The sequence below is a fragment of the Colletotrichum fioriniae genome (assembly GCF_027942845.1).
Source record: "Colletotrichum fioriniae strain IMI 355084 chromosome Unknown scaffold_9, whole genome shotgun sequence".
Classification (NCBI taxonomy): Eukaryota; Fungi; Ascomycota; class Sordariomycetes; order Glomerellales; family Glomerellaceae; genus Colletotrichum; species Colletotrichum fioriniae.
This window is the reverse complement of record NW_027076845.1, coordinates 1,342,762-1,358,978: the sequence shown is the minus strand read 5'-3', so window position 1 is coordinate 1,358,978 and position 16,217 is coordinate 1,342,762. Positions and strand designations below refer to the sequence as shown.

At 53.9% G+C, this 16,217-nt stretch overlaps 6 protein-coding genes across 6 annotated transcripts; 3 read left to right on the top strand and 3 right to left on the bottom strand.

Annotated features, from left to right (window-relative positions):
* Positions 1-1,617: 1,617 nt before the first annotated feature.
* TOP3 (DNA topoisomerase) lies at positions 1,618-3,874 on the bottom strand (the record flags this gene model as incomplete). The annotated part of the gene is made up of 6 exons (XM_053196453.2): positions 1,618-1,650; positions 1,701-3,031; positions 3,082-3,251; positions 3,306-3,484; positions 3,541-3,738; positions 3,794-3,874. The coding sequence occupies 6 exons, from the start codon at positions 3,872-3,874 to the stop codon at positions 1,618-1,620; spliced, it is 1,992 nt and encodes a 663-aa protein (XP_053046104.2).
* A 1,484-nt stretch (positions 3,875-5,358) lies between these two features.
* N0V96_007823 (uncharacterized protein) lies at positions 5,359-6,547 on the top strand (the record flags this gene model as incomplete). Its single annotated transcript, XM_053196452.2, has 3 exons — positions 5,359-5,709; positions 5,767-5,831; positions 5,899-6,547. The coding sequence occupies 3 exons, from the start codon at positions 5,359-5,361 to the stop codon at positions 6,545-6,547; spliced, it is 1,065 nt and encodes a 354-aa protein (XP_053046103.2).
* A 301-nt stretch (positions 6,548-6,848) lies between these two features.
* Positions 6,849-8,081, bottom strand: PHO13 (p-nitrophenyl phosphatase; the record flags this gene model as incomplete). Its single annotated transcript, XM_065758142.1, has 4 exons — positions 6,849-7,609; positions 7,721-7,789; positions 7,870-7,891; positions 8,007-8,081. 4 exons carry the CDS (start codon positions 8,079-8,081, stop codon positions 6,849-6,851), a joined length of 927 nt encoding a protein of 308 aa, XP_065613284.1.
* A 2,946-nt stretch (positions 8,082-11,027) lies between these two features.
* On the top strand, positions 11,028-11,534 carry N0V96_007821 (uncharacterized protein; the record flags this gene model as incomplete). Its single annotated transcript, XM_053196450.1, has 1 exon — positions 11,028-11,534. The coding sequence occupies one exon, from the start codon at positions 11,028-11,030 to the stop codon at positions 11,532-11,534; it is 507 nt and encodes a 168-aa protein (XP_053046101.1).
* Positions 11,535-12,079: 545 nt separating this feature from the next.
* Positions 12,080-12,874, bottom strand: N0V96_007820 (uncharacterized protein; the record flags this gene model as incomplete). Its single annotated transcript, XM_053196449.2, has 4 exons — positions 12,080-12,246; positions 12,340-12,643; positions 12,717-12,750; positions 12,828-12,874. 4 exons carry the CDS (start codon positions 12,872-12,874, stop codon positions 12,080-12,082), a joined length of 552 nt encoding a protein of 183 aa, XP_053046100.2.
* A 719-nt stretch (positions 12,875-13,593) lies between these two features.
* YKU80 (ATP-dependent DNA helicase yku80) lies at positions 13,594-16,194 on the top strand (the record flags this gene model as incomplete). The annotated part of the gene is made up of 7 exons (XM_053196447.2): positions 13,594-14,081; positions 14,135-14,195; positions 14,248-14,790; positions 14,855-15,264; positions 15,327-15,538; positions 15,631-16,109; positions 16,177-16,194. The coding sequence occupies 7 exons, from the start codon at positions 13,594-13,596 to the stop codon at positions 16,192-16,194; spliced, it is 2,211 nt and encodes a 736-aa protein (XP_053046098.2).
* Between the last annotated feature and the right edge of the window lie 23 nt (positions 16,195-16,217).

Here is a 16,217-nt window from a genome sequence, read left to right as displayed (position 1 = left end):
TCATGCGGCATGCATCCGGGCAACATCCCGCACCCACCGTAATCACTTCGTTGGGCGGATTCGGCGTTTTCGGAAAAGGCCTACTCGACCTGCAGTCGGACGTACCGCCTACGGGGTGTGAAATCACCAATGTAGTGACATCCAAATGGAGAGTATCGTGGGGTTCAACAAAAACCTCGTCGTGTTGACCACCGTACCTGGCTACGACTACCTCACTCTCCTCAAGAGGAAATACGTAAATGGTTCTGTGGCTGGCTGCATCAGGCTTTCCAACTACAAGCCTGGAATGGGACAAGACTTTCTTTCATCTTTTGACGCGCAAAAAAAAAAGTTCAGGTCTCTCCTCTCTCTCTCTCTCTCTCTCTCTCCCCGGAATTCGCGCAACTTGCGTGCCCAACCAACTCTCCCGTGCGCAAACCATCACGTTGCGCCCAAGTCATGATCTGATTGGTTCTGGCGCTCATATGTGATTTTGCGTGCAAGAATCACTCACGCCCCCTCCGGATGAACCCTCTCTAGGGCAACGCTTTCTATGTAAATACGTTTCTGAGCGATCCAGAATGCAAGGAACATTTCAAACAAGAAAATACCCGTTTCTAGATTTGTATACTTCACGGTACCTCTCGTCTCGTCGTTGTGGGCACTTGAATGTTTCTCAATCCGCAATTATACAACCCTACAACTGTCCCGTACCTTACACAGTATTCACAATGAGGTAGTTACGTCAATGTTCGTCGTCAAATCAGGCTGCTCCATCGCGAGCCCGTGGTCTGTCACTCTCCATCCACTTACGAAACCCCACGTTGTGACATGCTGCATCGTCGAGGCTTCGGGCTCTAAGAAAGCCCTCTTAGCCTTCCCAGGGCGGGCTCTCGTTTCCCACAAGACCAGACACCCCTCCCTCTCTCCTCCTCCCGATGGCCGATGTGCCCATCTTTTGTTCCTAATCCTCCCTCGGGAAGTTCTGTGGGGTTAGGTATTCAATCCCGCGTCGCCGCAATGTACATGCTCTGTTTTCGCAACCTCTCGGCTTTCAATGATCCCTGGGAAATCCTCCGCCTTTGGGCCGATTTCTGCCCGGGTTGCCCCCTCCTTCGCGCGGGCGGCACACCCACCACTGCACCTTGCAGTAGCCGCTTCACCCCGCTTCTCGTCCAAGATATCACGGCGGGGTTCATCACACCCCTCCACGCTGCCTCGTCGCTGCGCCTTTCCCGACCTCTTCCGTTTTTTTGCCTTGCTTTAAGTCCCGAGCGGCCGGTCGACCAAATGCGCCGGCGTGCGTGCTGACCTGACCTTAGCCGCCATGAGACGATGATGGAATTTGTCGATATGTCGCGCAGCTTAGTCGGAGCTAACCAACGTGGAATAGCCAACGGCGCCGATTCTCGGAACGAGGTGGTCTTTCCAAACGCACCAGTCGTCACACCCACGTTTAGATTCCTGTGGACACCATCGATAAGGAAACCTCGCCCCGTGGTCCTTGTTTGTGTATGGAGCCATGCTACCGCGACGAAGATGTTTGGGATGATCCCACTTCATTTTGAGACTTTCGCGTCTCGCATACTACAAAGGGCTGAGCCCTTATCTGCCATCACGAACATCGAATTGCCGGGCTCACTCGCGAATCGACATGTATTCGCGACACGCCTAGTAAAGTCAGCGCGTGTAAGCGTCTTAGTGATGGAACCCCGACTTACTGCCTTGAGAACGTTGAGCCGTTCTTGCGAGTCCCGGAATACTTGTCGGTACTGGCCTAGACTTTCCCGTAGGACGGCTTCCTTGGTCATGCGCCCGTCGCAGATTGCCTTCATCTTGTTCTCCATCTCTTTCCGCAAGAATGGCTTGCCCAGACTAGTTTCGAATTCCATGCGATCGAATCCCGTGATGAGTGCCACACCGAGTTGGGTCGGGATGAAGACCTTGAGCCCTCTCCGTCCCGCCGACGACGCGCCGCGACCCCCTCTGCCACCGCGACCACCGCGATTGCCGCGGCCCCCTCGGCCGCCTCTAGCTGGCGGCGAAGGAGGTCTATCCCGGTCGTCATCATCGTCGTCACCATCCTGGCCACGTTGACCCCCGTCAGCTAGCTGGACGTATTCTCTATCTTGGATCTTTTGAATGTGCTCCGCCATCGTAGCATCTGTACCGATACCGTTGGCATCCATGAGAGCAATGAGGTCTGCTTCTGTGAGATAATTTGGCGGGCTTGTCTTGCCATCCGTCATCAAGGCTTCTGTTGGCTGAAATGTCTCTCCTGGCGTGAATTTCGGTAGCTCTGCAGAGTCGTTCCACTTCTCATAGACGAAGACGTCAAGGTAGTTGCGCTCTAGGACGACTAGTCCACGGGTATGGAAGGTCTCTTCGCCATAGAGTATCTCCACGTCGGTTGCCAGGCCCTTGGCATCTTCTGAGCAACAAGCAAGAAACCGACGTACAACGTACTCATAAAGCTGCTTTTCATCTGCATTCAGTACCGTAGGCGCCGCGTATGTGACTGGGTGGATGGGCGGATGGGCTTTATCATCATGTTTTCCCTCCCGCGGCTGACTGAAGCTCCCATCTAAAAGACTCTGCGCATATTGGCCCCATCGGGAATCAGGTGTCTGTTTCCTGCAAAGTGCCTTGAGGTCCATGCCTTTGTCGAAACGGTCTGTTTCGGTTCTAGGATAGCTGATGAACCCTTTATTGTAGAGACCCTCGGCGACTGTCATGGCTTGTTGACCACTCATCCGGAGGAGGCGAGTTGCTGCCTTTTGCAGCTCGACAGTGGTCAAAGGTAGAGGCTTCCATTTCCTTGTTGGCTTCTCCTGAACCTTGGCGACCTTGGCCTTTTTCGCGTTGAGGCAACGTTCGTAGAGAATGACAACAGACATCCGATCAAAGAGACGGTTCCGTGACCAGCTGAAGTTGACTTTCTTGCCCTCACGAGAGTGCATGACTTTGATGCTCCAGAACGGCTCGGGGACGAAGTTTTGGACCCGAAAGTACCGATCTACGACGAATCCTAGAGTCGGAAACTGGCAAGAGCCTAATACTTGGTCAGAAAAAAATTAGTGACACATCAAAGTCATAGCTTACCATAGCTGATTGTTCGTTCCTGCAGCGCGCCTCCCAGGGGACGAAGGCTGATAGTCAGGAAACGCGTAAAGGCATACCCAATCCTAAGATCCAGCTCTATTCTCGCATCTACGGCGTCGACTTGCTTCTGGTCAAGGTCGGTGAGGCGTCGAGCAGCAGTGAGAATGTGCCTACAGACTGTCAAAAAGGTATATCCGCATGGAACAACAAGAGGCCAGGCTTACGCTCGTTCGATGTTGCTGAAGGTGGCACGTTTGACGGTGATTCGATTGTTACCTTTCTTAGCAGCATTGACAATTTCTTTTCCAATGTGCTCTCCCTCTCGATCACAATCAGTCCAGATGACGAGGAGTTGGCAGTACCGAGCCTGCCGCTCAATGTTCTCGGCAACGGTTTTCTTGTCCTACACATGCAGCCATCAGAACCCAGGCAATCTAAACCGAGAGCCAAAAGACGCACCTGAGGCACCACAGTCACTACTGGTGCACTGAACAAGCTCTCTGGTGGCGGATGCGACCAGTTCTTGTTCTCTGGTGTGAACTCAAGCCCCGTAAGATGGCCCAGAACGGCGGTCATGGTGACACTACACGGACCCCATGGGGCGCCAAAGTCAAAGTCGAAGCCATAGTTCTTGATGTATTGGGAACGTGTGTTGTGCTGAGAAGTGTCAGCTTTCGTAAGAAAAGTGTGGCTTGCTTGATGCGATACTGACGACTTCAGGGCTTCGTCCTGCCAAATGGCCGGCAACGGCTTTCGAAATGGACGGTTTCTCGGCAACGCATAGGACCTTCATCTTCTCGATGTGTAGGAACAGCTGTTGCTCACCGCACGTAGATGAGTTGTGACTCGATCGTGTTTTATTCCCTGGCACTTTCCGCGAGTGCAGTCACAAATGTTATTGCTGGGAGAGCAGGAGCATCTTGCGATATCTACGTTCCTGGCTCGAAGACGCGTCTTCACGGGCTTGAGCGCGTCAAACCCTTATACAGCAACTTTTCAGTGTCTCTAGCACGTGCCAATGAATCCAGCGTCTGTGACTGCGAAGAAATCCTAGAAGCTCTGCCTAGCTTGAACGTCAGACATCGACACATAGAAGATTTTGAAGTGCATGTCGTTGAATTGAGGTCGAGACCATCTTCCTCGCTAAGGTATGCCTGGTTCAACCCCACAGCGGGGCTGCCACGCTGATTCGCGCCGTGCTTCCAGGCTTCAGCTCTGGGACCCCTGGACCGGTTGGCGATCTTGATGTACCAACGATTATCTAAGCAGCGATATTTCAACTCTGGATGCTGTAATCCCCAGGCAATTGAATTGCTGCCCGCAAATACACGTCTGTGAGTTACCTGAGTTGAAATGAAAAGAAGACGAAAGAAAAAGTCGTAAAGCAAATCGGCTCGAACCCGCGACCTCTCTCGATCTCAAAATTCAGCCAGGTAGGTATCTCGGATGACGGCATCGGGATCCTTCCTAAGAGTTACATCACCTCGTCACCACAATTACTAGGAATTGAAATGTTAAAAAGGGAAGCTGCCCGCTATGGCGCCACTCAAGGCTGCCCATTTCGGCACTCTAAGGATAGAGTGGTAAAGGCACAATCATACCGTTCGGCCGTCGTCTACAACGGACGATGCTCCCTTGGAGAAACTGGTGCAATTCTGGGCCCTATGAGGGTTAGGCCGTTGCCCCATACGAATATACGCATCGCGAACTTACAGGAGTACCTATCTAGTTGAATACGCGCATACCTAACGATACACATTGAGCTTGCCGAGATGGTGGCCACCACCTCACATGCAAGACTAAACTGACGTAAGCCACGGTCCAACTCTACATCTCAAGGACGGAGGTTCATACCTAGATTGATCGACGCTATTGCACAGATCTGAGATCTTACCGTCAGGTGTTCTTATTCTCATTACAAGGTTACATTGCCCTTAGTCAGTCCATTCTCATAAAAAGGATACTGTAAGCAGTGGTTTCCCATCTACGAATCTCTAGGTTCAGCAAAGGACGGATCTTCGGTCTCAAAATGGCCGAAGACCCCTGCACCTCACCGGAGCTGGCGGCGGGGACCTAAGCTTCCTGCGGATCTATGACGCGCTTTGTGTGCATCACCTCACTGCAGCTTCCATTTGCACCATCAAAGCTGTATCGTCAATAAAGACGGTCCTCGAGACAACCTTTTCGCAAGCCATTTCCAGATTTCAAGTATCTGAAAGTGCAAAATCGCAGTTGCAACAGAATTGAACCAGGTCCCAACACACTCACCATTTCGCAATGGCGCTCCCCGCAGTCAAGTCTCTAGAGGAGTGCTCCGAGTGGGCCAAGGTCGTCGAACCCTTCATCCCCCAGCTCCTCGAGCTCCCCAGCAAGATCATCGCGAGCCCGCAGTCGCTGCCCCAGATCTACCTCGAGACGAACCCCCTCATCTCCGGCTTCGCATTTTCCTTGCTCATCGCCGTCCTCACCCTCGGCGTGTCAGAGTACCACCGCAACTTTTCGCAAATCGACCGGCTGTGGAGTCTCCTGCCCAACTGGTACGTCCTGCACACGGCGGCCTGGGCGTACCTGAATGACGAACCCTGGCAACGAGTCGCGCTGGCTGGGGCCGCGACAACTCTCTGGAGCGTAAGGAGAACAAGATCGCGCAGGTCGAGAGAAGCGCTGACATGATTGTGCCGATAGTCCCGGTTGACCTTCAACTACTGGCGCAAAGGAGGTTACGAGCGCGGAAGTGAAGACTACAGATGGTACTGAATCTCTTCCCCGCGTACTATTGCCCCTCCAGCGAGTTATCTAACATGTCCATCCACGCAGGGAAATCGTCCGCGCATACGTCCCCGCCTGGGTCTTCTTCCTCTTCAACGTAACCTTCATCTCCTTCATCCAGTCCATCCTTCTCTTCGCCTTCTCCGCCGCGCCCGCCTACTCCCTCCTCCTCGCCAGCCGCATCGAGCCCGACCTCGCCGCCTCGGACTACTCCTTCTTCGCCATCCTCGCCGGCCTCGTCCTCAGCGAGTACATCAGCGACGGCCAGCAGTGGGACTACCAGACCGCCAAAGCCGCCTACAAAAAGGGCAACAGCACCGCCAGCTCTGTCCCTCGCGGCTGGGCGCAGGCGGACCTCGAGCGCGGCTTCGTCACGCACGGTCTCTGGGCCTACAGCCGCCACCCCAACTTCTTTGCCGAGCAGATGGTCTGGTTCGTGCTCTACCAGTGGAGCTGCTACGCGACCAAGGTGCTGTACAGCTACACCTTTGCCGGCTCCGCGTTCCTCGTGATGCTGTTCCAGGGCTCGACGTGGCTCACTGAGCTAATCACGGCGGGCAAGTACCACGAGTACGCCGAGTATCAGAGCCAGGTTGGCATGTTTATGCCCAAATCGCTGTTTCCGTACAAGAAGCCCCCGCCCAAGGTCATTCGCACGAGCGAGCTTGCCAAGCGCCAGAGCAAGAAGGAGAAATAAAGGAGAAATAGAGTAGAAACATGCTTGTCCATGTGAAGACAAAGCCTATTAAGCCGTAACGGGGAAGTTTCCTGGTCTGGGGTCTGGAATAGACGGTCAATTGCATCTGTGTATTCTTCTAGGGAAGGTCTTCTTCTAGTTTCTAGTGAGGTCGTTATGGTGTTCATTCTATGCATCCGGAGCATGTAGTCATAGGGGAAATAATCATACCAAACTCATTCCAACCATTTGCCAAACGGACCGGCGTTGCTCCTCTCTGTCTCTTCCTCTCTGTCTCTTCCTCTCTCTCTCTTCCTCTATCTCAAGCATCAAGCTTCAAGCTGGCAAGGCTGTCAACATAGTACGCCGGCACCGCCGCAGCCCCCTCCTTCTCCCAATCCTCCTTCTTGTGCACGCCAGTCAAGACGGCGAGCGTACCGCCCAGCTTCCCCTCGATACCGAACTTGATGTCCGTGTCGAGGCGGTCGCCAATCATGCACGTCCGCTCGCGGTTCAGCTGGAACTTGCCCTCGACGGCGTCCATCATGGCCTGCGAGGGCTTCCCCAGCGCCACGGGCTGCTGCTGGCTCATGTTAACGAGCGGGATCGAGATGGAGCCCGCGCCGGGGAAGAACGTGTGCGACATGGGCAGCGTGCTGTCTGTGTTGGTCGCGAGGAAGACGGCGCCGCGGCGGAGGTACTGGTAGCCCAGCGACAACTTGAGGTAGTTGATGTGGAAGTCCAGCCCCGCAAGCACGACGCCGACCTCGGGGTCTAGCGCGGAGCCGTCGGCGATGGCGGCAAAATCCTCGGGGGAAATATCGCGGCGTAGAGCAGGGTCGGTGCCGCCGATGAAGTCAACACCTTCGGCGCGGAGCTCGGCTTCAATACCGGCTTCGCCAATGACGAAGACTTTGCGCTTGTCGGCGGGGAGGTCGAGGATGCGGGAGACGTAAACGGCGGAGGAGTAGGCTGAGCCGAAGATGTCTTCCACGTCCGAGGGGATGTCGAGGGCGGCGAATTTCTTGTGGTATTCTTGGCGGGACTTTGTCGAGTTGTTTGTTACGAAGACGGTACGCTTGCCTGTTGGTGGGGGCGAACGAGCACTCAAGAGGTTAGGGGCCAATGTCAAGGTAGTGGGATAGGCGATTTGTAAAAGATTTACGAGGGGGGACTAAGTTCAGGGTGAGTAACCTCTTGAGCGAAGGAAGGCGAGCGTTTCGCGGATGCCGTCGAACAGGTGATCTCCAGACCAGAGGACGCCTGTTTGCGTATGAGATGAGTTGTCAGTTGTGCTCGTAAGACGCACTTGTTTCATCTGGAATAAGGACGATGAGATTTACCATCACAATCAATTAGAAAGACCTGTATCCCACGATATTAGCAAAACCCTCATCTCATTTTCTGACATTCAAGAACATATCATGAGATTCTCCACTGGTGAAAATGACTCAACGAGGTGGGGGTGGTTGCTGCTCACGTCAAACTTGTCGAGGAATTCTTGAGTGGCGGCAGAGTCGCCAGTGAGGTATTTGGGCTGCTGTTGTTGAGACATCGTGAACTTCTGGACGCTTGGTGTTTAGATTTCAACAAAAGTATGTCGGACAGGGCTAGGTTACTAAGGTGAGAATGAGGTGCAGTTCGTTCTAGAGGTTGAGTTTCGGGATGGTGGGACAAGGGTGCGGAAGCGGGTTTCTGGCATGCGGCGCTGATGACGGAGTGGGGGGCGTGAGGTCGGACGGCCATCGTCCGATTGGTCAGCGGGTGCTGGTGGTGCTTAGAGGCCTTGCAAGTGACGGCTCGATCTGGATGGCTTGGGATTATTGAAACCTGGGGAGGATGGGAGTGAGACTGAGGAGAGGTCTAGAAACATGTCTGTGGCTCTTCGGTCTGGATGCAATGAGCCAAGACCTTGCTTTTCGAGTCGATCAGGTCTTCCAAGTGTTGAAACGGGCGAATGCTGGAGTAAGGATCCTGGGTAAGAAAATTTGGTAGGAATTGTTCGATGAGATTTGAGACCTCATCACCGCGTTAAGCGTTGTGCCCTCCTCCGGCTTGTTTTCCCCAGATTGTGTCAGTTGCGGTCGAGATAAATAGGATGGCTGGCGTTGTTGCCCGCATTCATCTCATATTCTTACATATTCAATTCCAACCTCACCTCAAGTCTGCGAAACCGGACCACTGCAGCGTCTAACAATGCAAGCCCGCATTCTTGTCCATGAGTAGTGGCATGGCGCTCACCAGCATTTCAACAAAAATGGGATTTTCCCTCATGGGCCGGAGTGATTGAGGAATGCAGCTAGGTTCAAATATGCGTGCTCCAGCATATTCAGCAAAGCAAGTCAACCTAGAAGCATACATGCAGCCTGGTGAATGGGATAGATGGAATGCAAGACAACAAGCGTCATGCAAAGCCCCTTCCGCTGCCGCTCGCAGTAGCCGAACGGCCCCCACGCCGAGGAGAAGAAAACAAGCAAACGCTCCGGGTGCGGAGTTTCTATGTTCTGTCGGGCTTGCATTGCAGCTATGTCAGCACCTCTGCGAACCTGCTGACCTTGTCTCTCCATCTGTAATCGCTACCTTATGCTACCGCCTCGGCTTCGGGATGGACAACATGCATTCACTGCGTGAATATCTGAATGCTGATGACCAACGTAATGCCAGGTGACGTCAGGTGGAGAGCTGTCATCGCATGGCAAAGATGAGTAGTTGAACGGAGTGTCCGGGCGTGGTGGCGTCGAGAACGTATTTTTCATGTGCCAAATTTCTTAATTCCCCATCACGTTGCTTTTTTTTCGGGTGACAAGGGTATCCGTACCGTAAATACGGTCGGCGCCAACGGATACTTCGTCCATCTGACAGTTCCATTGACGTATGCCGATCTCCTCTAGCAGGTAGGATTGAAGCGCAATCCGCCAGCCCATCCGCCGTGTCCGTCTGCCATCCTTCAACTCCCAAGTGCCTGGGATAATAAAGTAGAGGCGCCAGCGCGAAACCTCCGTGGGAGCCAGGTAGGATGCCGTCGCAGGTGCACGAGTGTACGGGGGTCAACTTGAGTGGTGGCAGATGGTAGATTGCCTGGGACTCTGGATCGGGGGCCATTATGCCGATCAGCGGTACCGGACCAGATTAAGCAGCGGACCAGATTAAGCAGCGGACCCTGAAAGTATTAGTCCCTGATGATCAATCGATGGAATTCTGCTTGGCTCCGCTGCATGACTGCCAGTGCAACAACCACCACCGCGGCTCTCTTCCGTTCGCGACATCGTTTAAACCTCCCACCACGGCGTCGCAACTGATGTCCCAATCCCGGCGGGCTTTTAACCACACAATTCGAGGCCGAATTGCGTGCGCGGCATGTCATGGGGTCTCGTTCTATTGCTTCCTAAGCTGGACCAGGATGAGGAAGTTCCCCGAAGCGGCCGACCACGGTCAGCACAATGCTTCATTCCTTGGGCGGTGTAGATGAATGGCTGCCTCACCGCTTTCGCATGTTTCACCGACCAGGCAGAGACCCTGGGGAATGAGCGTGGGGTGTCGAGGGGGAGCTCAGGAAGAGAGGAGTCCAGGTGCAGCATCGTCGAGACCCTCGTCCGGGGAAAGGCACGGATCGTGAGTATTGGTCCTTGGGGAACGTTTGGGTGTGGATGAAGGGTGGTTGCTTGGCTGGGCGGCTGACAGGCTGGCCACGTTCGGCGTGGGGGAGCTAAGCCAGGTGAAGCATGGGAAAGGTCCCGTGTAAGGAAGGTGTAGCAGACAACACCGACTAGTACCTACTTTAGACTCAGAAAGAGAGAGCGTGTGTGGAAAAAAAAGTTCACTAGTCTAATCCGTCTCAACGGACCCTTCGCGGGTGAAAATTGCAATTCACCGAGGCACTACAGGTCATGAACGATTTTTCATCGCTATTGCCCTTTCGGTCCGTTGCTCCTTCCCACAGAAAGACACATCAGACTCACTCCCAAAAGGAATAAAGAAAGAAAACCAGGTCGTTTGCTTTGGACGGAAAGTATTATAAATCTGCTCCTCCCCGCTTGCCACACACCACGCATATTCGGACTTTACGGTCACAAGTCGTAAGGATAGCCAATTTTGAACCGAAAGAGCCTGCCATCGACATTTTGACTTTCTTTCCCTCGCACGATCACCCAAGGTTCCCTCGGCTGCCGTCAAAAACAGCAGCATTAACAACATTGGATCGATACGAGAGCTCTGTTCCGCCCACCTCTAACGTCAACCACATCCACACACACCACGGTTCCCTGGCTCGTCCGTACCTTGCTGCCCTTTCTCCATAACCTTGTCCACCTTGGTCCAAATTAATCCCTATTTTTCTCCCACACCCACTCAAAATAGTCCCGCGGAACCTGACTCTTCCCTACGGACCTACGCTATCTTTCTCCACCGTCCCAAACAACCGTCTCATCAGCATTGGACCGAAAAAAGCGGCAAATCAGACCCCACCGGAGACAGCTTTTCGATAGCCCATATATCAGCAGCCATGGCTCCCCTCCCTATCTCTGAAGAGCAACTGCTCAACCTTTCATCTCTTCCCACCTACGGCTACACAATGGCTTCTCAGAACGTTCAGACGCCCGTTACGGGTTCCACCGACGCCTCTGTCCAGGGCGACTACTTCACCTCCATCCAGAGTTCTACAACCACCTCTTCGCGCACCTCTGCCGAGATCCAGGATCGCCCCGTTATCACTCCTGGCGGCACAATTACGACCTCTTCCGCCCTCCAGAGCAAGAACGCCCTTCCGCCCCTCTCCCGCGACTTCCCCAAGCCCACCGCCGAGATCGATGTCGAGGAAGCTCTTTCCCGCAAGCCTGGCCGTTGGACTGTCAGAGGAGCCATTGCCGTCGAGCGACCCGTCCAGGTCGTCGACGAGGAAAAGGTCAAGGCTCAGCGCCGCAAGGCCCTCGAGGACGCCAAGAGGGAGCTCTTCGCCTCCAGCGAGGCTCTCAAGAACGTTCCGCTCCCGCCGCGCAAGAACAATTTCTAGGCGACGACGAATCACGGCCAAATGGGACAAGACGTCGCTGGCTACGGCAACGGTGACGCAGTGTTACCGCCAGCGACGACGGTTGAATTTCGGTGTTCTTGCATTTTCAGTACACCTCGACACACGGCTTGTTCGGCACGCGAACGGACTCGCGTCGAGCACCTTGCGCCAGTCGAGGACGATACCCAGGCGTAAAATCGGATTGATGGACGGACGGACGGGCGGAAGAAGCACTAGTAGTCTGGGAGGAAGGCAGAGGCGTCGGACATTGCAACTTCAGGGCAGTCCAGTAGCGCACAGAGATATGAATGTCTTTGCACCTCACCAAACGGCGTTTCATTCGAGCATGAGCAATTTCTTATTTTTGGGGGGTTCGCTTGATGAATATGATCAAGAGGGACGGGAAAAGTGACAACGTACTGCGTTTTGCGGTAATCTGCCAACTTGTACATACGTGCAAATGAGTTAAATCCTAATACACGGCTTCGGCCAACCTAACCAGTCATCCACTCTGCATTCCTACACTATTGTACATGGACGTGGCCTTAGTCAAGACGCGCCGCTAGCGAGAAGCCGTACTGGATCATAGCAATGAAGCCAGCCAGGTTGATGAGGGTGGAGATGCCGTGAAGCTTGCCAAAGGACTTGTTGAGAGCCTGCATCTCCTGAGAATGCGGCGCGGCGTCGTAGCTCTTCTTTCCATCCTTTTTCTCTGTTTCCTCTACGTCAGTACCTCATTTCTCATCCCAAAATTAGGACGCCTTATATTAAAGTCATCGTCAAGTCATCGTCGATATCAACTCACCTTGGGCATATCTAGCCTTCATGACCGTCACGGTCTTGGGCAGGACGACGGCAAGGTTGACGAGGCCCGTCAAGAACATGGTGGCGATGGGCAGCAGAGCAGTGTAGCGGTTCGACTCCTGGAGGAGGCCGGTGATGCTGCTGGCCTGCTCGCCGAGGAGGCCGCGGCTGCCTGGGTAGGTGAGGGCCATGAGGGCGGGGAGTGCCGTCTGGATAGTGAAGTAGACGGGGAACAGGGCGTTTTGGGCGGTTGCAAAGGCCGGTCGCTCGAGAACACGGAACATTGTGATGCCATTCACAAACGACTTAATTTTTCGTCCGGTTAGTCAACTGTCAGACTTGCTGACATTGGGTGTCCAAGCTACGATAGTGACATACATGGAAGAATGTCGTTCCTAGGAGGGCTCCATAGCTGTGTCGATAGTGTTAGAGTATCGATGAATGACGACGGACGACCTGACTCGATGCGCTTGAGAGGGAACGGCTTACGAGATGATGTGGTAGGGCCCCGGGGAAAATGCGATGGAGTCTGACATGATGGGCAACGGCGGTCACTGATGCAAGGTTTTTGATAATGGTAGGTAACCCGTTTGGACTGAGGTTAGATGACGAAGAGTGGTTGCATTGATTGAGAGGCTATAAAATGATGCGGTGCCATCTGGAACGAGCCGCTGGTGAGGAGTACAGGGGTTCCGTCGAATGTATGAGGTCACCTCGGCATAGCTCCATTCCTTGCACCAGTGCCAGCTCGGGGTCCTTAAACTTCCGTCCTTACTTTACTTGCAAGTCCAACGCCTAGAGTTCACATACAAAGTTGGATATATACTATTTCCTCACAATTTGACGCCCAATTCGCAAGTTCAACTTTCATTTACGTCTAAGAAAGATGAAGTATCTTTCTGACATGGTTGGGATTGAATTAAAAGCTGACAGTCAAGGAATGGATTGATTCGCTGGGGCTCTTTATCGCTATCGCCACGTGACTTCGTGTTGGCGACGGCCAGTCTACACTGTAGCGCGCTTCCCAGTGTAAGGTACCCAGGTCGCGCCGGAGCCTGGAGCTCAATGGACCTCATCTGCCTAAACTGAGCCAGGATCTAAGTCAAAGTCTCCGTGCGCCAATGTCCTTCTTAAACGAACCCTTCATCACCTGCTTAGAACTTCTTTTGCGTACTGAAAACCCCTACATTGAGTTCAATGCCTTGCCTTTAGAACTTCCATCTTAAGACCCCTACTTCTTCTAATCAACTTCAAAATGGCGGACAAGGAGGCATCAGTCTACATCGTCGACCTCGGGTCCTCCATGGCCGACTGCCACAACGGCCGCACCGAATCGGACCTGGACTGGAGCATGCGGTACGTATGGGACAAGATCTCAACCACAGTCGCCGCTTCGCGAAAAACGTGGACCGTCGGCGTCATCGGCCTCAAGACGGATGAGACCCAGAACGCCATGGGGGAAGAAGAGGGATACGGCAATATTTCAGTCTTACAGGAGCTCGGCCCGATGACAATGACTTCTCTGAGGGAACTCACGGATGCGGTGAAGCCGAGCGAGACGGAGACAGGCGATGCCGTCTCCGCGGTGGTCCTCGCCGTCGACATGATTGAGACGTTTACCAAGAAGCTCAAGTATAAGCGGCGCATCTACCTCATTACCGACGGCATGTCTGTAATTGACGGCGACGATGTCGATTCGATTGCAAAGAAGATCAATCACGATGGAATTGAGCTGATTGTCCTGTGAGTTCATCCATTGCACACTGCAGTGTATACTCCGCACTAATACGCTCAAGGGGCGTGGACTTTGACGATGCAGAGTTCGGCTTTAAGGAAGAGGACAAGCCGTCAATCAAGGTCCGGTATCTATGCTCATTCTCTGCTCCCATAGACTAACAACTTCCTACAGAAAAAGAATGAGGAAATTCTCAGAGATCTTGTCTCCAAATGTGACAATGCCCAATTTGCAACTATTGCAGAGGCCATAGACGAGCTCGACACACCGCGCCTCAAACCCGTCAAGCCCTACAAGACGTATGACGGACCCCTGACCCTCGGTCTCGCTAACCCTCCAGAGGGCCTCAAGATCCCACCCACGCCCGCAGTCATCAATGTCGAGCGCTACTTCAAGACCAAGCAAGCCAAAGCCCCGACCGCCTCCAGCGTCGTGGTATCGGCTGAACCCGGTCCCTCGCAGCAGCTTGAGGGCGGCGACCCAATGGAGGGTATCGAGTCGACGTCGGCTGGCTTCGCGGCGGTCAAGTCGGCGCGGGCGTACAAGATCAACGACCCGGACGCGCCGGGTGGCAAGCGTGATGTCGAGTTCGACTCCCTGGCCAAGGGGTACCAGTATGGCCGCACGGCTGTCGCGATCAGCGAGTCCGAGTGGAACGTCACCAAGCTGGAGACAGTCAAGACTTTTAGCATCATTGGCTTCATTCCCTGCGAGAAGGTAAAGTCCTGAAATGACTTCTTCCTGCTATGAAAAACGCGCCTCTTTTCTCCTTTCTAACAAGACACCTCCCGCGCAGTACGAGCCATTTCTCAACATGGGCGAGACGTGCGTAACGGTTGCCCGCAAGTTTGACGAAAAGTCGCAGCTCGCCCTGTCATCCCTCATCCACGCCCTCTACGAGCTGGAGTCCTATGCCGTCGCTCGGCTTGTGGTCAAGGAGAAGAAGGACCCCGTCCTCGTCCTTCTGGCCCCGCGCATCGAGCCGGACATGGAGTGCCTCTACGATGTGCCCCTTCCCTTTGCGGAGGATGTTCGCGGGTACCAATTCCCGCCGCTCGACAAGGTCATTACCGTCAGCGGGCAGAAGATCACGACAAATCACCGCTTGCTCCCTGGCGACGAGCTGACAGATGCCATGAGCGACTACGTCGACTCTATGGATCTGGGTACCTTTGGTACTGATGACGACGGGTACGTTTACTTCTCAGCATGCAATTCCAATTTCAACATCTGCTGATGTCCCACAATTCAAGAAACCCGTCAGAGTACGCTGCCATAGACGACACGTACAACCCAATCATCCACAGAATCAACCAAGCCATCCGCCAAAGGGCAGTCAACCCAGAAGGCGAGATTGACCCAATCCCTCCCATCCTAGTGCGCTACGCCGCGCCCCCTGAAGATCTAGTCGAGAAGTCAAAATCCCAAATCGAGAGTCTCATCTCGGCAGCGCAAGTGAAGAAAGGTAAAGACCAACCCCCTTTTCCCCTTCACCTTAAACCTCTTTTCCTGTACTTTCAGGGCGCGGTTCCACTAACACAACCTCCAACAACTTAGTACCCCCAAAAGCAAAGGGAAAACGCAAATTCGAAGCCGCAAAACCCCTCTCGGGCCTCGACGTCGACGCCCTTCTGGGAACGACATCCAAGTCCGCCTCCAAACGCCCCAAAATCACCCCCGAAAACGCCATCCCGGACCTCAAGCGTGCGCTCGCCACCGCGGAAGACGAGTCCGAGATCCGCGACGCCGCGAAGCAAATGGCCGCCGTCGTCGCGCAGCTCGTGACGGACAGCTTCGGTGACAACAATTACGCTCGCGCGTCCGAGAACCTGAGCGTTCTCCGCCGCGGGCTCGTCGAGCTCGAGGAGCCGGGCGTGTATAATGATTTGATCAAAGACCTCAAGAAGAAGATGCTCTCGGGCGAGCTGGGCGGGGATCGGAGGGAGATGTGGTGGCGGGTGAGGACGTCGAGGTTGGGGTTGATTGATCAGGGGACGTCAGAGGTTTCGAATGTCAAGAGCGAAGAGGCTGATGAGGTTTGTTCTCTCTCTATTTGCTGGTTTGATGTGTTTCAGTGATCGTTTTTGCTAACTTACGTTGCAGTTTTTGAAGTCAAAATGAGTGGCGAGGTCAAATCACAGCGG